The following is a 25,643-nucleotide window of genomic DNA, read 5'->3' on the forward strand; positions in this document are numbered from 1 at the left end:
ACTACATCTGAAGTCCAAAATACACTGCATCGTAGTACGTCCTGTTGCTTTATACGGTGTTGAATGTCGTCCACCTGACAAAGCTACAGTACGCTGCTTACACACCATGGAAATGTGCATACTCCGTTGGTCGATGGGCATCACACTCCTGCATCATGTCAAAAACGACACCATCCGCCAGAAAATGGGCACTGCACCTATCATTGAGAAGGCAGGAAAAAATGTCTCCAATGGTATGGTCACATCCTGCGGGCTGCACCTGGAATAGTTACCAATTTCACCCATACCTCTGAAAAGAATGGGCAACGACCACGCGGACGTCCAAAGCAGCGCAGGCATGACACAGTGAATGCTGATATGAAGACTCTGGATTTAAGACCACATGATGCCCAAGACCATGCAAAATGGCGAGCCAAAATTAGAACAGCCGACCTTGCACCAGCATGAAAATGCTAGGAAGTAAAAGAAGATCTTTATATGACTTGATTCAACACTTATTTGTTCCTTTCTAGATTTGTATTATCTGGTTTCATGTTTTATCACCTATATTCTCCCACTTCCTGTATTAACCTGGCTTTCTCCTTAATCGCACATCAAGACTGGATGGTTATTAGATTTTAAGACTGTAATAAATGACAAACTCGAAGAACGTGGTTTCTAATGATTGTGAATGTACTATTTTAACTGTTCGCGTAAGCAAATGAAGATGATCCATGGATTGAAACTAGTATTGCAGTTTAGATGTACATTTGTTTCTATCCAAACTTATATTATCCTGTTGAGATCTTTTTGTGTTTGCCCTGTGTTCCTAATCTTTTACCAACTGTATTCACTGTTATCTCATGTTTCTTCCCAATTACTGTATTTATCCAGCTTTATTCTTATCCTACACTTCCTGTGTCTAGAATGAAGTTCTGACAAGATGGCCCCTCAACAAATGTTGATGCTCGCCCTCCTGATGAGGCTGGGAAGCAGAAATGAGCTTGTCGGGGGGTGAGAAGAGATGGATGTAGAAGAACAGGGATTGATGAGGAAAAAGCCCATCAGTGTGTTTTTATGTTTGTCTTTGTCTTCTCTTTCTATTGCTCCCTTCTTCCTACAAAGTCCTGTCACCATGTTCATCCTGTTAATTGCTCCTTATTATGTTTCTATCTTTACATGACTTGATTTGGCACTTGTTTGTTTCTTTCCAATATTGTAGTTATACTTGGTGAAAGAGACATATTGCTTATAAATAAACATACAAACCTAAAGAGTAAATAAGAATGGTATTGTTTACTCTTCCTTAAGATTTAGTTCTTCTAAAAATCAATTCCAGATTATTACTGGTCTTGTAATACTAAAATACTACAATACTTTGATACATGCTAATTTTTTGAAACCTCCAAAATTACACATCATTGGCATGTATTTGTAACAACATTCATGAGACTAATTGTTAAAAGTCCAGCTCCAATGCTAAATGGTTAGCATGCTTGAGTTTGGTCTAAGGGTTCCTGGTCTCAGTTCCCAGCTGGGTCAGGGATTTTAACCCTAATTGGTTAATGCTGATACCTGTGGGGGGGGTTGCTTTTTGTCTTAAGCATTAGAAATGATCCTAGGTAGGGCTCCATCCTCACAGACGTGCAGGTTGCCTATACGAAGTTAACTTGAAAGACCTGGACCAGGCCTCTCCGGAGGAGTCTTTGATTTAATATGTTGATCATAACAGAAGCTTCTCTATATCGAAGACTATTGTCATGCAATACTTTCAGCTTGGTTTCAAAACATTCTATGTTTCTAGGATCCAGTATCCATCTGACATCAAAGATGAAAAGTCACAAGGTATTTTGATTGCATGTTAGTTGAAATGTATGTGTTCTAATGCCCAGCACTAGGATACAATCTACTGGCCGTGATGATGGGCGGATTGCGATCTTCATTTATTTGTGCGCACCTCTTTGGTCATGAGTTCGTTACTCCTTGCATCAGAGGCGAAGAACATTATGCGTGTGTCCAGCGTGACAACTGCATGTTATGTGTTGTGTAGTGTTTTATGATGATAATGGTGGGGGGGGGGGAACCAGGTGTCGATGCATAGCCTACTCCTTTCAAATAACACCAAGGGGTCTGCTCAAGCCTTAATATCCCTATCCAAAGGACAAATCACCAACATATCACTCCATGTGAGTGCAGCGGAGAGGTTTTGAATTGAATCCAGGCTTGTGGCATGCTATGTAGAGCTTAGGAATTGTAGAACACCAACTCTCGTATTGTGCCGGCCAACATTCAGATTTTTTCTTACAAATTGTACAAAATTGTGTACAAAATTAAGATCTTAATTGGATGTAATGTTGAGTATTGACTAGGAGGATAAGTAACACAATTCTGTACAATTTATAAGAAGTTCAACTGTCAATACGGATCTAACATGAGATTTATAGTCTGTAACAACATTCTGAAGCTGAACTTTATTTTTCTTCCCCACCATGGGACTCAAACTGGTAAACCACTATCAGATTGTAAAGATTATTATTTTTTTTTTTTTGCTAGGGGCTTTACGTCGCACCGACACAGATAGGTCTTACGGCGACGATAGATTGTAAAGACTTAACGTCTTAACAATCACTGCCACCAGGTGGGCTTAGTTGATTTTTAAATTTTTTCTGGAAGTCTTAATTCAAGCCATAAATCTCACTGGGCAAAATATAGATACACTAACAAAGAGTACTCTGACTTCCAGAATCTGAGGCAATTTTGAGAGGTAATAGGCTCTAAGGAATAGACACTACGGGAGAAGCATGGTGACTGGTGTTACTTAAGATGGTGAAATAACAAATAAAACAGCAGTAGAAAATAAAATACTAACCCTGAGAATAGCAGCAGTCTCCACCATTTCTTTCATAAACGTAGACATGCCTTTCATTTGACAGTCATCAGCACCAACTCTGGCCAAGATTGCATCCACAAGAGAGATTTCTGCCTTCTCACAAGGTACAAAACAACCAATCTGAGCCATGAGTACAGCAACACCCACCGAGCGGATGTATGTACTCTTACCTCCCATGTTAGGGCCTGTAATTATGTGGAATGTACAATCACCTGGAAAAGAAAGACAGTTATATTGCAGAAGACCAACGCAATGAATGACAAGTAACTTTAAGATAATATAGCAACATAAAAGATGTATGAAAATGTAGTCTCATGGTTTGAAGAAATTCCCCTATATCTGTGCGTGTGTACTACACAAACACAAATTGATACATCCTACGCTTATTCTGCGATGCCGTTTTTCTTAGCGTTATGTCAGAATTTCATATTTATCTCATTTAGGTGTCCGAGAACAGTTCTAGGCCCACTAATTTGCACAGTATTCTTCCAGGTGAGTGGGGATGATGGAATATATCCACATTATCTTCTGTCTGTTGTAAGGGACGACTAAAAGGAGTGACCCTTACGAACTCTCACCGTGGGAGCATGGAGTTTTATCCAGACGGTCTCTAGCCGAGTCTGGCATTACTTCCACAAACTTGATACAGGCTTCTCATTTTCACTGGTCAACTCTTGTTCTCTTCTAACTCCAGCAATATTAGGTCACTTATTTATTTATCATATAGCAATATTATGTACAAATATTTACAACTACAGTATTTACACTCATACATAGCTACTGTGCTGATCCATTCTAGGGCTAAAGGTGTTGTCAGATGAAAATCAGATATGTTTCCTTGATATGCTCATCTTGCATTTGGACACAATATGCTGAACACCGAGCAAGTGGCTACGCGGTTTGGACCACGTAGCTGTCAGCTTGCATTTGGGAGATAACAGGTTCAACCCCACTGTTGGCAGGCCTAAAGATGGTTTTTCATGGTTTCCCATTTTCACACCAGGCAAATGCTGAGCCTGAACCTTAATTATGGTCACGGTCACTTCCTTCCCAGTCCTAGCCCTTTTCTATTCCTTTGCTGCCATAAGACCTGCCTGTCTGTAGCAGCAGCTTAGCAGTGCTACAGGCCAGTAGCTTTGAGGTAGGTCTTGAAGTTTCCCAGGTTTCAAAAGAGCAATTCATTGGGTAAGATATCACTTAAAAATGAGCTAGCCATTTCTTAACATTCATCCTTAGATTTAAGAGAAAGTCAGGATGGATGCCATTGGAGCCAGGGGCTTTACCAGCTAACGGTCTTTTACTGGCACACTGACTTTCTGAGTGGTGAACACTGTTGTGTGTGACCTCCGCTGCCTGCAAGCTCCGCAACCCGCCCAGCCTCGACGCTTCTAGATACCACGAGGTGTGGACTGTAGCGTGCTGACGTAATCATGTGTGACGTCAGCCAGCATGTATAAATTGGGCGACGTCTTCTCCACTCCAGGCACTCCACAGTGTCCAGCGATCAGACTACACCGTATGTCAGACACAGAGGTACCCTCTTAAAAAGTGTACTGAACAGGTGGACTAATTCTGATCGGGAGGTCTCACCTCAGGACATCTTCGCCTCAAGTTATCCTGCCTCCCGTATCACCGACATACATCCTGCTTAGCATTCTGCTACTCATGAACTTTACCACAAGTTCCCTGCAAGTTCTCCAACTTCTGCCTATCATTCTGCTACCACGAACTTTACTCCAAGTTCCCTTTTATAATTCGCCAAACTATAGATAGTCATCAGCTATCAAGAACATTCCTTCGAGCATCCTATCTTATGAAGATAGATATCATTGTACATATGAGAATCCAATTGTATAAATGTACATTTTTCTCAGACCATTAGTCAACTAGTTTATGTTGTTATTCAACGTGTACAGCACTTCAAGCAGCAAGTCAAATTTCATTCATTTTTGTATATACTGTGTAAATATTTATAAACTAATAAACTTTTATGTTGTGCTTTGTATACCGTGTCTCTTGTAAATAACGAACACTCCGGAGTGAAAAGAATTTGATGGGAGGGATGCCTTAAGGTTTTTGAGGTTCCTTTTCACAGTCTTGGTATGGTCGTCATCTTGGGCAATGTTTGAAGTTGCTACAATAAGTCTGGTGATCACATTACACGTTATACTAGATTGCTTTTGGAACTTCTTCCAAGCTTTCTTAGCAGACTCCAAGCTGTCCAGATTAAATGTTGAAAGGCCATTTCCATATATTCTTTGTAGAGAACATCATCTTTGCTCATTCCATTCTGGAACACACTCCTTTCTATATATACTGTATATTGGCAACTGACATCACAAGTGCAATACATCTATGATAGAAATTGACTCCAGAGCTCATCTGATGCATTTTAATTCAAATCCAAATTTTGCCCATCAGCTTTACTGAAGCTCCACTGAAGATGAGGGAAGAATGTTATAAGAGTGCGACAGACAATCCCATTTCTGGGAACACTGGTCTGTGCTGGCTGCAAGGAACATCATGCTGAATGCTGCTCATTGTACAGAGTGGTTTGTTCTTATTGTCACGAATGATAAAACACAGAGCTGGATTATATTCACGTTTCTAGGCAGTGGATTTGAATGTTCTTTGGTCCTTAGCATTGAAGATCAGATGTAAGTTATATTCCTCAGTTCATTCAAAGAGAGGATTACCACAGTTATCATTCACTCAGGGCGTAATTCCAGTTTTCATGGTGGCTGTTAAAACTGCATGCAAAAATGGCTGGATGGTATACTGGTGGAAGCCCAAGAGTGGACCATGAAACCATACATGGTTTGGTGACATTAGTGTTATTGTTACATCCAGAACACTGATAACAACAAGAATATTGCCATCGGTGGTGGAAGTAAAATTATGAACATGTTTCAGGCTGTTTTGAGCATATACTGCTACTCAGTATACATTATTATAAGTTTATTTATTTATTTACAAAGCACAAGATACAGCCACACTGAGCACATTTCACTCGCACTGTCAACAGACTAATTAACAGATGTAAACATTCATAATTTGTTTTGCGATCCGAGGCTCGTTTTGTAGTTGAAAGCAATCGATATAACCCTTCAGTTGACTTGCTAAGCCTAACACTGCTGGGGATTTTCTGTCAGGGGTATTCTCCCTTAGCCTTTGGCAGTCCCCTACCTCACTGCAAGGCAGCAGCTGATGAATTTATGTGTCATTGCCTGAGTGAGGCAAAGTGGAAGGGAAGAGGAACAAGAAAGCTAAAGAAAGGATACAAACTACACTGGAATGGAAACAAAACAGAAGCCAAAAATGGTGTAGGTTTTATATTAAGAGAGGACATTGATGTCATCAGTGAGGTAATATATGTTAATGATTAAGTTGAACATCTCTTTTTTTTTTTTGCTAGGGGCTTTACGCCGCACCGACACAGATAGGTCTTATGGCGACGATGGGATAGGAAAGGCCTAGGAGTTGGAAGGAAGCGGCCGTGGCCTTAATTAAGGTACAGCCCCAGCATTTGCCTGGTGTGAAAATGGGAAACCACGGAAAACCATTTTCAGGGCTGCCGATAGTGGGATTCGAACCTACTATCTCCCGGATGCAAGCTCACAGCCGCGCGCCTCTACGCGCACGGCCAACTTGCCCGGTTTGAACATCTCTCTTAACAAGAGTGTGCTGACAGTAGTCCAGGTGTATGCCCCACAGACTGGCTGTAACGAAGAGGAAAAAAGAACAATTCCAAACTGATTTAGAAGAAGCTATAGAAAGAGAGGAAAATATCATAGTAATGGGAGATGTAAATGCTCAAAATGGATCAGACAGGCTTGGATATGAAAATGTACTAGGTCCACATGGTTATGGAGACAGGAACCCACAAGGAGAAAGTCTTCTAGATCTATGTGTAGGGAATGGCTTGAGAATAAACAACAGTTGGTTTCAAAAGCAGCTAAGTCATAAACTAACAAGATACAGTTGGAATGGAGATACTAAAACTCTGATAGATTATTTTATATCAGACAATGAAGCAGGAAAGACCATATGTGATGTCAGAGTTATACCAAGTGAAAACCTGGACAGTGACCACAGACTTCTCCTCGCAACAATAACGTACATTAAAATTTACAGACCTCAGAAATACAGGAAACCAAAAATCAAGACATGGGAGCTAAAGAAGGCAGAGAAACAAGCTGAATACACAAAAAAAGTGACCAATAAATTACCATCAGATGCATTACAAGAAGGCAACATCGAGTGGACTAGATTCAAAGAAAGCATTGTCGGAGCTGCAGTAGAAGTTTGTGGTAAAACTAATAGCAAAATGAAGGCAAAAGAAACTCCTTGGTGGAATGATCGGGTGAAGATTGTTGTGAAAGCGAAAAATGAAACCAGGAAAGCCAGAGACAAAGAAATGCAAAAAGGAAGTCAAAGGAATGAATCTAGAGTAAACGAACTGCAGCAGAAATACAGAGATCAGAAGCTACGAGTAAAGAAAATTGTGGCCGAAGAAAAACAGAAAGCTTGGACTGATTTCACAGATAAACTAGAGCAAGACAGCAAAGCTAATTCTAAACTACTTTACCGAACAATACGAAATATAAGAAGAGACAATGAATACATAACAGCAATAGAGGAACCAGATGGTAACAGTCAGGGAAGAGACAGAAATAAGGAAGATCCTGAAATCCTATTTTGATAATTTATACAACTGTACTGGGAAAGACTCCAATGATGTAGCCATGCAGGTCAGTTTAAGCTGCAATAATGAGCCTGACCAAGAGAGCCCACTAACATGGAAGGAAGTAGAGACTGCCCTTAATAGTATGCCCAAAGAAAGATCAACAGGATTTGATGAAGTCAGTGCAGATATGATCAAAGCAACTAGTGCAATAGGAATACAGTGGCTTCATAGAGTAATTAATGCAATATGGAAGGATAGGGAAGTCCCAGATGATTGGAAAAAGGGAATAATAATACCTCTCTTCAAAAAAGGAAGCTGGAAGAAATGTAGCAATTATAGAGGGATCACTTTATTGTCTCATGGTTTGAAAATATTTGAGAAAATACTTGAAAAAAGGCTAAGGAAAATAATAGAACCACAACTACAGGAAGAACAATATGGATTCAGAGAACACCGATCAACTACCGATCTCATATTTGCACTTAGAATACTGTTACAAAAGCATTGGGAGAAGGGCAAAGACTTAACACTAGTGTTTTTGGATCTCGAAAAAGCATTTGATAGTGTTCCAAGGAAGACTATATGGGAATGCTTAAGAAAGAAAAATGTACCCAAAGGTCTTATTCAGAAAGTTAAAATGCTTTACGAAGACTGCTACAGTTGCGTACAGATAGGAAACGGTAATTCTGATTGGTTCCAAACCACTAAAGGAGTGCAACAAGGCAGTACCCTTTCACCCTTACTTTTTATCACTGTCATGGATGAAAGATAGGAAACTTCTGGGATGTCGTCTTGAGAGAAGAGTGGTACATGGACAGACAGAAGTGGAGAGTGCTCGTAAACCACACCCGGGCAACTGGAGTGGAAAACTGATGATGATGATGATGATGATGATGAAACATTCATAATAAAATATGAAAAAACATAACAAATGAGTACCAAGATCGGGTTCACAGTTATATCGATCACAGCGAATCTATAAATTCTGCCTCTTTTCTGGAGGAGTTCCTCACTAGAGGTATGAGTTTCTGGATGAGTACCAAGTCAACATTGCTCTCATGGAGAATTCTTGATAAATGGTTGCATTTTGATCAACTGATGCCTTTGATGTTAAGCTGGCAGATTTTTTTTATCCCTTGTCCAGTTTCCTTGTCATGGGGCTCTGAAAAGAATCTTTGGGTACAGAGGGATTCTTCATACTTAATTTTAACAGGTCTTCAAAAGACAGTCCGGTTGCCAAATAGTGATGTTCAGTTTGGTACTAGAAAATCGAATCCAAGTACCTATGCAGGGACATCATATGCAGGAATCAGCTTCACCTCTACAGTATTAGGTTCTGATGGATCAGGGAGTCTTCATTTACCAAACTTTTATTATAGACACCTTCATTTTTCCTTTCTCCCCTGATTACAGTTCTGAGGATGATCATTACATTCAATTTGCCCTTAAAACAATAATTACCAACACTGATTCTGCCAACCAAACATCCCTCTTTGAGACTGTTACTTATAACTATTATTTTTAATCCATCTGACAATTAAGCAAGGAAATAAAACAAGAAATTCTGATTATGATGTACAAGACAACTTGAAGCTGTTTTCTAGCACCCAGTCCACATTAGGTTGAGCTTGTGACTCCACTATATAATTTAATAAACTCAAAAAATAAATTTAAAAATACATTTTCCTCATCCCATTATTCTATCAAATAAGTGATGGAAAGTATCCAGTAGACCACACATCATTGGTAGTAACAGAAGCTCATTACTCACCTTGCCTAAAATAGACATCGTTAGCAATAAAGGAGACTCCATCCTGCCTTTCCAGACAAGCATGCCTAACCTGTTTCAGCTCCAGGATACCTGTTCCTTGCTCATGGATGGTTGGCCTAATGTACGAAATGGGAGCAGTAAATGCCACTTCTGCAAAACTTGTGAGAACATCGAGTTGAGCAAGGGTATTGTTTAGTTTCTGGAGAGTACTTGCATAACCAGCTGATGAAGAAACAAAAAAAATAATATATAAATACATTCTTTAAATATTACAGAATAAACACAATACATGTATGATTTTAAAAGTGGTAAGGAGAAGCAAAAGATAGGAGACACAAACATAATCATGAATTACATTTGGAGGAAAAAAAGGGAACATTCCTCATATTACTTCCACTTACTAAATTTAATAGTACATTTAAAAAAATGTAACTAAAACTTGTAGATGTCTCTAGTTTGTATTCGTGAACAGATAGACAGTACTAATTCAATGAATATTATACAGAATATCTGGTACAATGCAGAACTATTTTAACCCTAGAACACTAACCCTATTTCACCACACATTATTACTAACCCTTCGTAAATTTGACTACTCCAATTTATAATTGTTATATTTTCTACTAGCTGATGTGCCCGTGCTTCGCTACGGGATTCTCAGAAAGACTGACTTTGTGGTTTTCCTAACTGAAATCAACATAGGTCATTACAAAAATGTAAGTATGAATGTAGCGATTAAAAGCAATGCTATCATATAAAATACTCGATCAAATGGAAAGCTGCACGTTTTATCACTTTTAACAAACAGTGCTGCGGTTAGATTGCGGTGCCACTCTAATAGTCCAAAGTTCCAGAGCTGGGATGACCAGGTCGCAGATTGCCATGAACACTCATCTGCCATAATTCCGCTAAATATGCACACTGTTCATTCCAATCAGTGCCTCAGAGTAGGGATTGAATAGCCCAAATGCTATGATGATCCAGTGTGTTACGTACCAGTAGTATCAGAAAATTTATAAATCAGGGGAATGGCATGCTAAAGAAGAACGTTATCTAACTCCCCAGCTACTTCCCATCAATAATCAGGCAGAATGTTACACTCTGTACGACAGGGCGAGTTGACCGTGTGGTTAGCGGTGCGCAGCTGTGAGCTTGCATCCGAGAGATAGTGCATTCGAACCCCATTGTCGGCAGCGCTGAAGATGGTATTCCGTGGTTTCCCACTTTCACACCAGTCAAATGCTGGGCCTGTACCTTAATTAAGGCCTAAGGCACTCCTAGCCCTTTCCTATCCCATCGTCGCCATAAAACCTATCTATGTCAGTGCGAATAAAAAGTACTCTGTACGCAGTAGTAATCCTATCTACCGGAGATGAGGGGCAACAGAAGACACAAAGCACATCACGACAAACAATGGTCAATGTAATATTATTGTTGATCAATGTTATGAGCTTTCTATATTGTAGGCTTACACATTTAGTTTTCTTTCGACTCTGTGATTTGTAAAATATTTTATACCGTAAACTGTAGTTTCTTATTCTCCGACTTTACATACCGATTTTCATTAAATACTGTTTACCCATTTTCTCGTTACTCGGCGCTGATATGGACTTACTGTAGTAACAAAACTCCAAATTCATGAATATCTTTGTGATCATAGCCAGTGAGGTAACAATGTATAAGACATGAATAATAGGAAATTTAATACTGTATAACCTTAGTTATGTAGCATTCATCGATTACACCTCTAATAAGAAATATTTGAGAATTACATTTTAGGCCTTCCCCTAAACTACCATTTCACTCAGCGTGAATAAAATAATTTACAGCCTAGACTATAGCGACTTATTTCCTGACTTTGCATACCGATTTTCGTCACGATAGGACTACTAATAACAACTATATTTGAGAATTAAATTTTAGGCCTTCCCCTAAACTACCATTTTTCTCAGCGTGAATACAATCATTGACAGCCTGTATTGTAGCAATTTATTCCCCAACTTTGCATACCCATTTTCTTTAAAATACGACCACTAATAGCATAAATAGTTGAGAATTCAATTTTAGGCCTTCCCTTAAACTACCATTTCAGTCAGCGTGAGTAAAATGTTTTATAGCCTAGATTGTAGAGGCTCATCCCCCGACTTCACATACCGATTTTCATTAGACCACTAATAACATAAATAGTTGAGAATTCAATTTTAGGCCTTCCCCTAAACTACCATTTCACTCAGCGCGAGTAAAATGATTTATAGCCTAGATTGCAGAGGCTCATACCCTGACTTCACATACCGATTTTCATTAAATTCTCTTCAACCGTTCTCTCGTGATGCGTGTACATACATACATACATACATACATACAGACAGACAGACAGAAATTACGGAAAAATAAAAAGTGCATTTTCTTGTTACTATGGACATGACCGATACAGAAATACCATTATTTTCAAATTCTGAGCAATGTACAGACAAAACTCTTATTTTATATATATAGATGTAACAGCTTATATTTGGCAAGATTTTGTTTATTTAGAGTTCCTATAGTTTCATAAACTTAACATGAATCAAAATACGTAGATATTAAATAATTTTATGTGATTATTTATTAAATATAGAAAACTTGACACACAAAAAATATTAAATGAACACATTTTATAAGAAATGAATTCTATAACACAACATATTCAAATAAACCCTTAAAATTATGAATGTGTGTTATTTACATTGCAAAGAAACCAAAACTACCAAGGAAATAAATTAAATAAGTATAATTGTAAAAAAAGGCATGAAGATACATTATACTTATAAGTTCTCACTTTCACTAACCGTTCATCAATATGATGACCCACCCAATTATTACAAGAATGAGCAAAGATATCAACAATCACACATACCACAGTCAATAACTGCTCGAAAAAAATCAGCTACACAGAATGGCGGCAGGTACGCATGCACGGAAGGCAATAAACTATACCATTCTGCTACATACCATCGTAAATTAACGAATGGTTAGTGTTCTAGGGTTAACGAGTCGTGAAGTGGAAATGATGCACTGTGTCACTCAGGATAGGAAAGCATATGTAAGGTTACTAGAGCCTCCGTGGCTCAGGCGGCAGCGCACCAGCCTCTTACCACTGGATACCGTGGTTCAAATCCCGGCCATGCCATGTGAGATTTGTGCTGGAAAAAGCGGAGGCGGGACAGGTTTTTCTCTGGGTACTCTGGTTTTCCCTGTCATTTTTCATTCCAGCAACACTCTACACTATCATTTCATTTCATATGTCAGTCATTAATCATTGCCCCGGAGGAGTGCGACAGGCCTCGGCAGCCAGCACAATTCATATCCTTGCCGCAAGTTGGGGGCTTTATTCATCCCATCCCTGACCCGGTCATTGACTGGAAAACAGGTTGTAGGTTTTAATTTTCATGTAAGTTTACTGAAGAACTAAGATGCGTAACAGCATAAGGAGTTTTGAGAAAGAAAAGCTGCGAAAAAGTACAGTTCAGTTCTTCAACTCAGTGGTCTGTAATTCATTAGACAGCAGATAAATAAATAAAAGAAAAATCTTTCCTTTCTGCTGTTTTCATAGCTGGAATCTCAATTTCAAAATTTGAAGAAAAAAATTAGAAAATGTTATATTATAGATATTTAAAAAATTAACATTTTTCAATAGACCATGATAGCATATTAAGGAGTAAAGTTTAGTGGGTTTTAAAAATCCAACTGACAGCAAATATTTCTTCTAATGCCACATTTATTATATCCATAACAGAAATTGTGGATTTCGTTTAAATGTCTGTAATTTAAATTTAAGGGAAGATACATTTAAAACCTTAAAAACATTTACACAACATACGAAAGTAATGATAATGAGAGATAATGGGATATAAGAATGTACAGGTGCTTAAAAAAAAGAAGGAAAAAAATGTTGCATGGCACACGTGTACATTTCTCTCAGAAACAACTGGATGGTGTTACTCTCACTTGATCAATCACAAAAATGGATTTTTTCTTTTCTTTTACTCCATCTAGTAGTTAGCGGTGTAAACTTTATACACTTCAGACTATTGTTCTCAACATAGTTTTGTGAGAAATGAATTGTGACCTAATGCCAACCCCGTCAATCATTAAATTCAAGTTTTGCATCACGTGACTAACCACCATTTTGGATTCTGAATTATGCATCAAAACTGCAGGCATTTGTGAAAGACATGTGTAGATGAATATGACTGATATGACATTATGATGGGGTATTTGTACTCAAATGAGCAAAACAATTTGTTAAAAAGTGCCATATTCTACAATACATTGATTTTTTAATTTGTTGGTTAGTAAGTGATGCAAAACAAAAAACAAAAGAAACCACAATAAAGCATCAAATGACCAAGCACCATTGCCTCATATTATGACAATATATTTAAAATATCTATAATTTTGATACGTTAACAAGAAAATGTCTGTTTTTAATCTTCATTTTGGTATATAGGCTAATACTTTACATTTCACAGGAAAGATGAATTAATACAATGAGTTCTCCTTTGTGCAAATATCCTGGAATCTATTTTTGGCGCTTGGTCAAGTGATGCAAACACCATCCAACTGAACCTATAAATATAATATTTGTTGTGGGTATCCACAGGGTTTATATCTACATGGGAGAATTATATTCAGATAATAATTAAAATTAAGTCAAAAAATATTACATACACTACTATGTGCTCATTTCCTTTTCAGCCACTGTACACAAGGAACAAGAGAGAAAAGAAGAAGAGAGATCTTGGGATCCTATGGATATGGCAGTAAGAATTTAGGAAGAGAGATGCTAATAGATATTTGTTATTAAAAAATAACACCACTGTTTAAAGAGAATAATGGTTCGGGAAGGAAAATAGAAAATTACCAGGTACAGGTGGCAAGATACAAGAAATAAAACCTTGATGGATTACCTATTGATGGAGATGGCAAATCATAAAGAACTTACGGATGATATAGCCATACCGAGGAATCTTTTTGTAGTGATTACAGAGTAGTGACAACAATGCTAAAAGTAAGATGGATTGTACTATAATAGGTAAAATATATACTGTGAAAATGATGGCCAAGATTGCAAGAGGGCTGACGAGCGGCAACAATGTACGCAGTCCAGCAATGAGCAAAACAACAGCACCAGCGAACTGTTGGGGCTTGCAATAAGAAAGCTCCTCAAAGAAGCTGGAAGCTGATTAAATGTTGCAGACATTCAGAATGATCTGGAAGTGGAAACCACAACAATCTTCTACGGGTCTATATAAAGAGGAAAATGGGCAAGAGTCTAAGGTGAGTCAGTGTTACGCCAATCGCGAGTGAATTACAAGATGGTTGAGAATCCGTGTGTAATTCCTGAGGAGCGAGTCCATTAGATGGCTATGCAGAGCACAATGAAGCTTGTTAGTTACAAAGTGAACTGTTCTGGAATGGCACTTGGAAAACTCAAATGCAAGTGTTCTTGTAAAAAGTAGTTTAATACATTTAGTGGATAGTAAAACTACCTCTCTGAGTAGTAATTTTAATTTTAAGGACTCTGATAACCCACCACAACTCATATCAGAAGGGGGATTTAATAAGTAGCATGTTTCAGAACAAGGACATTTTTAGAGCAATTGATAAGATGGATTCTGGAAGCTCAGTGCAAAGGAGCATTGGCTTAAAACAGAGTTAGTTAGAATGAACTTTAGTCACAATACGAATCCTGCCACGATGAACTTAAGATAGGACCTAAAGCTGAGTGGTCAGTACAAGTTAGAGGAGGAAGTGTACGCTCTTGGAGTAATACCCGTAGATGAAAAAGTGACATTATGCAGGGCATCAGTTGTTGTTGTATCTTATGGCTAGCCCAGGAACCAATCCATCAGCTTTCTTGCGTTCCAGTATAGTTGAGTGAGATTTCCTGAAGTTCTGACTGTCACTCAAGTTTGTTCCAAAGTAGCAGGTGTTCCTTATCCATTTTGCTTCCAGGCTCATGACAAAGTATGTATTTTTGGGATCTCAGGATGTTGATTCGTTTCAGATGAGCTGCAAGACAGTCGTGGCCAGTGTCAAGTCTGAAGAAGGCTACAGCTTCTCTTCTTGGTTTTATTTTATACTGATCCCATTTAGCATCAATATCCTTCCATAATTTGGTTTCTGCTGTTTTATTTGCCATTTCTTCATGCCTGTTTTCAATGGTTTTTTTCAGAATCCTTTTTGCTGACATAAGATCAGTCAGACTGGCAGGTCGTTGTAGTGTGGTATATTTCTTGGCTAATCTGTCTGCCTCTCCATTATCTTTCATTTCAACATGAGAAGGAAACCATTGAAAAGAGACCAGTTTGTGGAGTCTTTGGAGAGTTTTTATCATAGAAATTTTTTTAGTTCCTTATTTTGAGACGTATTGTTTGACGAGATAGCTTGGATGGCCGATTCTGGATCTGTAAGGATAACAAATTTTTGGTAATCATTGTTTCTGCCTAATAACTGTTGTAGTGCATGGGAAATTGCTTTTATCTCTGCATCAAAATTTATTCTGGTCTACCAGGAAGTGGAGTGAGAACAGGGATGAATGTATTCCTACTCCAGTTCTGTTTTCCTTGTCCTGTGAGCCATCTGTATATATTTTTAGCCATTCATCTCTTCTTCTATTGGTAAGTTGTTGAGGCACTGGCCTTCTGACCCCAACTTGACAGGTTCGATCCCGACTCAGTCCGGTGGTATTTGAAGGTGCTCAAATACGTCAGCCTCGTGTCGGTAGATTTGCTGGCAAGTAAAAGAACTCCTGTGGGACTAAATTTTGGCACCTCGGCATCTCCGAAAACCGTAAAAGTAGTTAGTGAAGCGTAACACAAATAACATTATTATTATTATTATTATCATCATCATCCGTGTCATGGAAGTGAAACCCTGTGCTTTGATGGGCCTACATCGTGGATGACATTCCGGACCCAGTATGAAACCATGGCCAACAATTATGGGTGGACGCCAGAGGAGAAGCATGTACAACTCCTCACCAGGCTGCATGGACGAGCGATGGAGATGCTACACAGGGTCCGACCGGGTGCTGTGTGGGTAGAGATTACGAGGGGGCTCAAGGGATGCTACAGTGACCTACTGAATGCAACTGAAGAAGAAGACACAGCACGTGGGCAAATCATTGCAGGAATTTGCTGTGGATGTAGAACAGCTGTCCCACAAGATGCTACGTGGCTTTCCGTAGGAGCAAATTCAGCAGGAGGCTGCCTACACCTTCGTCGATACATTTCACGACACCAAGATCTGCCAACACCTGATGCTCGGTGAGGAGTACAGCCTTAAGGGTGCCCTCACCATCGTCCTGAGGACAAAAGCAGAAAAGATGACAGCAACTTCAAACTCATCGGTGAAGATACGCACTGTCAGAGGTTCAGAGGACCCAGAGATTTGTTCATCACCACCACCGGAGTGACACTTGCCATAACGCCAAGACTTCAGAGGAATCATCAGCTGGTAATGTGAGGATCGATTGCCGGTCGGCATAAAGCCGCCCTACCCAAGGAAATAAGTTTGAGCCAGTCATTACCACCCCTGGCTTCATACCAAACGTAATCACCAAGAGGAGTGACGACGGCATGATTGCAGACACGTTGTTCTGAGACATAACACATCACGATAGATATGGGGATGGCCTTTTCCATTAGGAAAGGGTTGCAAACCGAGTCACAAAGAGTAGGGACTGCTGCCTCTGGAACTGACACTCTTGACTCTGGTGTCAACTCAGTTGATACACTAATGCTATCTATCAGCTGTTTTTGAAAGTGCTTGGATTTTTAGTTTCCTGCCCCCCTCCCACAACGTGCAATATGATAATACAAGAATAAACAGAATGTTATTAGACAGCAAACATGAAATATTGTTTCAGGTTATCATCATTATTGTTAATGTAGCATTTTGGCGATGATGATGATATAATAATCAGACAGCATACTTCTAAATAATCACCAATAAGAATTTCAACAACATAAAACAGAAAAACTGTTGAGGGAATAGAGTATGATTTTATAATAAATATTTAATCAATTATTGTGCATCATAATAGCAGGTCCTGCAGTCTAGGGGTAGCATCCCTGTCTCTTACCCGGAGGCCCAGGATTCCATTCTGGCCAGGTCAGGGACTTTTACCTGAATCTGAGAGCTGGTTCACGGTCCATTCAGCCTACACGATTACAATATTATAGAGGAACTGCCTGAAGGTTAGATAGCGACCCCAGTCTAGAAAGCCAAGAAGATTTGTCTTGTTGACCACGCGTCACCTCGTAATCTGTAGGCCTTCAGGTTGAGCAAGGGTCACTCAGTAGGCCAAAGCTCAAATGGCTCATTCACGTAACTTCATTTATGGGATGAAATTCACGGTGGTCATTGTTGCAGCAGCAACACTCGCAACGCTGAATACAGAGGTTTAATCTATCGGACACTGTAAGTCACCAACATGCATAGGAGTCAACAATGGTGGATTTGGTTAAGGCTCCATTCACTGCGTTTATTTTCAATGGTGTTACGTATGTTAGAATTTTGTTTATTTTTCACAGCTTTACCCATGTTTTCATCTTTCATGGTTTTCTTCTTCTTCAACTGGAAGTGCCATATCCTCAATGGGCATTCGCGGTCAAATCTGGTCCAGGCCTCCTTACTAACAGCTGCTCTAAATAAACAAGCTGATGATGAATTGGACCACTGGTGAAGGTTTCCCAAAAAGGAAATGTGTCAAACAAAGATGTGATATTAAATGCCCAGGGTCTATTTTTTATAATGGCCCTGTGATCAAGCATTGTACTGCCTACTACCATGTTTCTTGATTATCACTGGACTCAGCATGCCGGCTTTATCTTCCCATAACAGGTCTGAGATGTCTTCCTTTCCGACCTCAGCATTCATATCTCTCCATTAATTTATTATTTTGTAGTCACACCTTGGGCACACACTATCTGTCACTTATCATAGGAGGAGTCATTGTCTTCTGTTTGAGCATGTGCACAGATAAGACTAAACTTGAAAAACTTCCCTCCTATTCATAATCTGCACAATCCGAGAGACAGCCTGAAAAGACATAAGATGCTTTTTCTTCTTTTTTGCTGACAATAAAAACTGTCCCAAACCTGTTCTCTTTCATATGACTGCTTTAAAAAGCTGTATAATTTTTCCTTTCTAAAACTCCTTTACCTCCTTTTTTAAGATTCCAGGCTGATAGGAAATTAACACATTCCACAATCTGATTCTCAAGTACTTTGAACATTTGCCATGTCATCCTAAATAGGTCATTCCAGCTAATTGTTTATCAGATTTTGTAGCAAGATGTTTTCTGGGTTGAGTAGTCAGCCCAACACCAACCTCCAGCAATTCGGAAGGACTGATGTTTTCTGTTAAATGGGTCTCCATTTTAAAGTGTTGGGAACTCATTTTTCTGTCCTAGCATTACTTGGCCATCTGTGTAGATGTTGCCCAGGAGCTATGGTGTGGACATGCATGCATCGGAATTAGTAGGAATAAGTGGCATTTCCCCTGTTTTGATAGCACACCTCCACTAGCAAGAAATACACCCACAGGACCACAATTGAACAGACAACATCAAGCAGGTCGGAAAGAGTAAGAGTAGTGAAGAAAGAACCCATACAGGATAGAACAAAAAATCAAGATTACTTTGGTATGAACACATGAGGAGAGTGTGAACAAAGATTACCAAAAAAAATTTTCAATATGATAATGGAAGAAAAGAGATCTAGAAGACGAGACATAGTTAGCTAAAAGAAATAAAGTAGTGTGTAGAAGAAAGAGGAAACCTCTAGAGCAGAAGGAAAGAGAATCTGCAAAAACAGGATAGGTGCATGGCCGTCTGCTTAGATGTTGTGCAGGGGCCATGTTGTTGACATGCATGCATCAGACTTGGTAGGAATAAATGGCATTTCCGGTGTTTTGATAGCACACTTCCATGAGCAAGTAGCACGCACGCACGCACACACACGGACACACACACACACGGGACTGCATACAACTCCCCTTGGGGACATGGGTAATGAAGAAAAAGATGAAAGCAGAATGCAGGCCAATGAAACAAAATTCCTGAGAAGTAAAAAAGTAAGGAAAGCAATCCAGCTTGTAGTTTTATTTTAGTTAACAGATCCGGTCAACAAATGGAAACGGTTCACAGTGATATCAAAAGTTGATCAAAGACTAACTTACCTGCTATGCCAATGATTTCACTAACGACAGCTTGCTGGTGCTCAGTGTAATTGTCACGAGCTTGAATGTATTCAGAATTCAAAGCACTAAGCTTTTGGTTACGAAAACGAACACCATTTTTGTTTGTGTCAATCATTTCATACTGTTTCTTGTTTCTTAAGACTTTTTCTTCCTGAAGCAAGTAAACATGTCTTAATATATGGTATCAACATATCTAATAAAAATAGTGAAATATAAAAATAATAGGGATAGGAATTAAGTTAACTAATTAACTATTAAGTATACAATCCCTCTTCTGACACTAATCTTATGAAGATTTTCAAACAAATTCTCATTGACTGCGCTGGTACTAGGTATTATTATAGGGAGAATACTGTATGATATTAATTTGCACACTTATATTGTAGATCCTTGTAGTCACCTGCAGTTTCAGGCACTGTGTCTTGATGTGATGAGGGAACAGTAAGCCTACCTCTGATTTTCTCTGTGTAGGTCTTAAAACTACTTCACTGATAGCATAAAACCATGTTACATTAGATGTGTTTATAACTGAGAAATCTTTACATAAGGTATAGGAGAGAAATTGGTACTGTAATAACAAATGAAATGATGAACACAATAAATGAAATTCGCTAAGTTTACCAATTGTTATGCATGTGACATTTCTGACATTTCTCATAAGTACAGAATGTGAGCAGTCAGTATCATTCTTCGGAGTTAAGATGTCACGCTCGCACAACCATTCTGTGTGTTTCTCCTTGATATTACTTATATTAGGATATATTCTAGCAGTTGGCTCTGGTAGGAGTGCAAGTTTCCAGATATGTTGCCACAAATATGAAGCCTTTTGGCACGATTTGAATCCTTTTGCCCGTGTACCCCAAGTGCGATGGGTAATTTTTGGCAAAAATCTCCAGCTAACAGCACAGTGACTCCTCCCATCAAGTTACTGTTTTCTCTCGTATCTTTTAATGTTCCACTGAGAGCCTTGAATCTGCCCTTGTGGGACATTGTGCATTCATCCAGAACTATTAGCTTACACTCTTTCAAAACTTGTGCTATGTTATTCTGTTGGGAAATATTATACATAGATGTCTCTACTTGCATCATGTTCAAGGGAAGTTTGAAAGCAGAGTGAGCTGTTTTACATCCTTCCAGCAGCAATGCCTGAAGAAGCAACAGCCAAGGCTATCTCACAATTATTTGTATACTTGCCAATGAAAGATTTATGACAAATGTATTACCATGCCCCCAAGAACATTTAAGAAAAATGTCTGACCAGTGACTTTTTTCAATGCTTTCTAAAATTTTATCATAAACGTTGGCTAGATCATGGTTTAACAAATTATTGTTACCACTTACAATCTGTGCTAAAATGATGAACACAATCTAGCCGATCTCCTGGAGGTAGTCACTATTTTGTAAGACTGCTTCATGTCTTGATGACTAAGGTAAACCATACTGCTGTAGACATTGGGCTCCTGGAGACACTGTATCTTCAAGACAAACCAATAATTTACTGTATGCTTCAATTAAAATTAGGTGAACATCTCCATGTTTTAACTCTAATTCCACTTGATACTGCACACCAAAGGCTAACCTTGTATTTCTCCTAGACTTAAAGGGCTGATTGCAGAAACGATGACTAGTTTTAAGCCTTAGACAACGTCTACCTAAACAACGTCTAAATCTAGCACGTACTTCCATTTCATAAACAATGTTCAGTCGTTTAACTAGACATCGCTTTAAGTTTAAATTTTGGTTTGAAAATGGAGACAGAAGTATCTTTCATGCAACTCTTTACTTGTCGCAACCAATGAAATTTGTTGGTGAGTGCGCCGAACGCCAGTCAGCTGTTTGTCTTCCTACACATTCTCAAATATGGCTAAGCATGAGCATGACTTGCCAACAGATAAGAGTATCACTTTCAGTGGAAATTAAATCTCATCATAATATTATCGAGATTAAAGCGACACGCCACCGTACGGGGAAGTGTAGCTTTGATTATAGCGTTGTTACAGTGAGTGTAATCTACTAATTTTTTTTTTTGCTAGGGGCTTTACGTCGCACCGACACAGATAGGTCTTATGGCGACGATGGGATAGGAAAGGGCTAGGAGTTGGAAGGAAGCGGCCGTGGCCTTAATTAAGGTACAGCCCCAGCATTTGCCTGGTGTGAAAATGGGAAACCACGGAAAACCATCTTCAGGGCTGCCGATAGTGGGATTCGAACCTACTATCTCCCGGATGCAAGCTCACAGCCGCGCGCCTCTACGCGCACGGCCAACTTGGCCGGTAATCTACTCATATTTACGGTAGCTTCGACGAAGGGAAGATGAAGCAATAGTAATGTGTAACCGAGTGTCTTGTATGGGACATATAGATGTAGCTTGCATTCTGGAGATCGTAGGTTCGAAATGCATCATCGGCAGCCCTGAAGAATGTTTTCCGTAGCTTCCCTATTTTTACACCAGGCAAATACTAGGGCTGTTATTATGGCCACTCTTCTTCCCCAGTCCTTTTTAAACAATAATCACCACCATCACCACAACTTGCCTTTTCCTATCTGATAGTTGCAGAAAAATATGAATATATATATATATATATATATACACCCCATACAACCTACTTTTAAGTTTTCACTGTATGTGTGTTTACTTGGCAGTAAATATAAGTGAATCCCTCCTGGTTGATGTATGTGACAGCCCTCTGACGATCGGAACACGTAATTCTGATATGTATATAGTCGAAGTGACCTATAATTCCCGGGAAATTACCCCATGTATATAATAAAATATATCGGTTACCAAGTATTGTATTCAAGTTGACAGTTACCGGACTGTCCCTTTGTCAGTCTCAAGAAACAAGTCTCTCAAAAAGTGAAACCTTATTTTAAGATCTATCTCCCCATACATGTCAAACGAATTGCTGCGATTTAGCAGCGGGCGACCTACAAAGAGGCCGTCGGACTAACCTTTCTTCCCGGAATCATCTCAACATGATAATACAAATTACATGTTTCATAGTATATAACCTCTGATTGTGATTCACTCCTCTCATTTGAGGTTAAACAGTGCTCTCGGCAGTGTTTAAACATGACCGGTTCAACATCGATTTTAGACAGTGTCTAAGCGATAAATAATGTCTCTGCAATGCGGCAGCCATAGGTTAGGCATTGTTTAACCGTAGACATCGTCTAATGACCGTTTCTGCAATCGGCCCTTAAGCATCTGACAACTAACTAAATATCAACATTACTGCCGGGCTGAGTGGCTCAGACAGTTGAGGCGCTGGCCTTCTGACCCCAACCTGGCAAGTTCAATCCTGGCTCAGTCCTGTGGTATTTGCAGGTGCTCAAGTAAGTCAGCCTTGTGTCGGCAGATTTACTGGCACGTAAAAGAACTCCTACAGGACTAAATTCCGGCATCTCCGAAAACCATAAAAGTAGTTAGTGGGACTTTAAGCCAATATTATTATTATTATTATTATTATTATTATTATTATCAATATTACTGCAAAAAGTTCATGTAAACTAAAGAGAATATCACAAAGCATACCTTCTACCACAGTTGCACCCCAGTGCCTTTCATCTTCTAGCAAGCCTAGAGCCTTACATGCAGACTGGTATGTGGGTTGAATCATGCCATTAACAGTCTTAAATACCAAGGTACATGTGGGGCCTTGGACTTCATGAAGCAAAAGGTGAAGACAATAATTATCAGTGTTATTAGGGTGGATGGTATATGCCCTGCCTAAAGCCTGGTATTTCTACATTTCCAGCCAGCCATCGATGTCATTTCCACATTTTCTTCTCTCAAATCTATAATATTTCCATTCGTAATAGGAGGGAACTAAAACATAAAGAAGTTTTTTTTTTTTTTTTTTTTTTTTTTTGCAAAATCACCTGTTTTACATAAATCAAAAAAGCTAAATGAGTAGTTTATGTTGAATTGCTAGTCATATTCGTCAACTGATTTGAGTAATTTGGGTAAAATAGACATGCTGGCCATTTTCTCTAAATGCACATATTGGCCTTAATAATTTCATTAAGGAAAGTGTTTTTCATAGAGTTTGGTATCTCCGCACAAATAATACTACCATTTATCTGGAGAAATGCGTTGTTGTAGACACAACAAAATGTGTATGAGGCAAGCCACACTTTTGCCATTCTACAGAATATATAAAACGATGAAATTCCCCAAACATACTCCCCTTTGCTATCAATGCCAGTAACACCTTCACTTTTAAGCAAAAGTGAAATACCCTAGCTATGATACGATGGTCATGAGGCTTCTGTCCAGGCAATAATGCATTTGCAATTTGTTTCCATTAAGAATCATATGCAAATGTAGTGAATAGATCAGGATGATCATAATAGCAAACGTATGTCATGGCATCCTGAGTCTTTTCATGCATAAACTGTGGTGACCCACTGAAAGATGATGGAAGCACTACCATCTGACCAAGCCAAGCAACATCAGTATCTTGTCTCCCTATAGCATCTCTATCAGCTCTGAGTTGCAGCTGGTTGCTTCTGATGGAATTTAAACGCTATGTCTCAATTTCTGTGTGTATATTATCAACTAAGTATCGACTAAAAAGAGGTTGACAGTACAGTAAATTGTTGGTTTCCATTTGCCTGATCATGATAGGGTATGAATAAACGTTTAATGCAGAAACTGTTTTTCAAAGGGGTAGTTTTGTTTTCAGATCAATCTGGGAGATGTCAATGGAGTAACCATCTTCACCACGGGAGAAAAGTACCATCATACGAATGATGCCCTTCACTGATGTGTCGTAATTTGTTACCATGACTTTGTAATACAATATCTAATTTCTCAAACTGTTGTTGAACTATGACTAATGCTACTTCACTTGCTGTTGGTACATTAAAGCGTCTTCTATATAAGCACTGGCTGGTTTTCTATCAGCGTGTATTACAACTTTAAATTTTTACAATTCTGAAGTACTTTCTCCTTTCTCGAGAACTTTTAAAGTCCTTTATGCATGGGTTTATGGTGCAACATCACCTGCGATTGTTTTACCAGGCCTTGCTTTACATCAGGGAATTTGGTGCATCATAAGCATCTCTCTCTCTCTCTCTCTCTCTCTCTCTCTCATCCTCTCCAACAAAATACAGTAAATGTGCAGGAATTGAGGGTCTTGTTGAGGAAAAGGTTGCAGACTGCCAATTAAGTGATATATAAATCCACCTTCGATAATTTGTTTCACTCCAAAAGAAGTCATTTTCCTAATGTAGTCCATGAAATGTACGTACTTAGGATGTAGACTCATGATCAAACTATGGACTGGCTCAAGGAGAGGCAAAAAAAAAAAAAAAAAACCAAGCCAGAAGCTGCACTTTAACAGTGTTACAGCACATTCAGGGTGACTCCGCTTTAAACTTATTTATGACTCATAAGACACAGTTTTATCGGTTTCATTTCGAATCATATTTCATCCCAGAAAAAGCTTTCATCTTCCATGGAAGCAATCGCCTTTCCAATCATCGTCCTGGATTATTCTGCTCACGTCTATGAACAACTGCTCTGGGAATCTCTAGAAGATTTTGCTGGTACTGTAATTAGCTGCTGCAGCTCTGTGAACCTCCAGATGGTTTTGCTGGTAATTAGCTGCTATTGCTCTATGAAATTCTCAGGATTTTTTTGTTGGTATTTAGTAGCAGACTGTATGAGCTGTTTCTTTCTAATGGTGTCTGTAAATCTGGCACAAAGTTTTCTAATATGCTCTTAGAGGTGGGTGTTCAACCACAGTTGTCAGATTCAGAAATGAATGTAGTTGACCCATCTTCATGAAACAACCATCATGTCCATGAGATAAGGCTTTTTTACAGCTCTCCATTGCAATAGTGCTCGAAAATTGTCAAATTTTTTTGTCCAGTTGCCACTAACTCGCATAAAACTTCATAAGTATGAAAACGCAACAGTCATATCATTGAAGTAGTTGACAGAACCGCTATAATTATTTTCAACACTATCACGTGACAATATGAACCAAACGTGTGCAGATGGGAAAGTACTTGCCTCCTAGCCTGCCCACACAGCCTTTATGAACTTCCGATGGCTCTAA

The 25,643-nt window shown here is 39.0% G+C and overlaps 1 protein-coding gene across 2 annotated transcripts in view; it reads right to left on the bottom strand.

The window, feature by feature from the left end:
• spel1 (DNA mismatch repair protein spel1) overlaps nucleotides 1–25,643 on the bottom strand; it is a 235,254-nt gene that overhangs the window by 24,893 nt on the left and 184,718 nt on the right. For both annotated transcript variants that reach the window (XM_067143390.2, XM_067143391.2), the window contains 3 exons: nucleotides 19,555–19,726; nucleotides 9,328–9,549; nucleotides 2,849–3,081 (listed from right to left, as the gene is read on the bottom strand). In XM_067143390.2, the coding sequence (XP_066999491.2) occupies nucleotides 2,849–3,081; nucleotides 9,328–9,549; nucleotides 19,555–19,726 (627 nt within the window). The remainder of the gene's footprint in view (nucleotides 1–2,848; nucleotides 3,082–9,327; nucleotides 9,550–19,554; nucleotides 19,727–25,643) is intronic.

Source organism: Anabrus simplex, chromosome 3 (assembly GCF_040414725.1).
Source record: "Anabrus simplex isolate iqAnaSimp1 chromosome 3, ASM4041472v1, whole genome shotgun sequence".
Taxonomy (NCBI): Eukaryota; Metazoa; Arthropoda; class Insecta; order Orthoptera; family Tettigoniidae; genus Anabrus; species Anabrus simplex.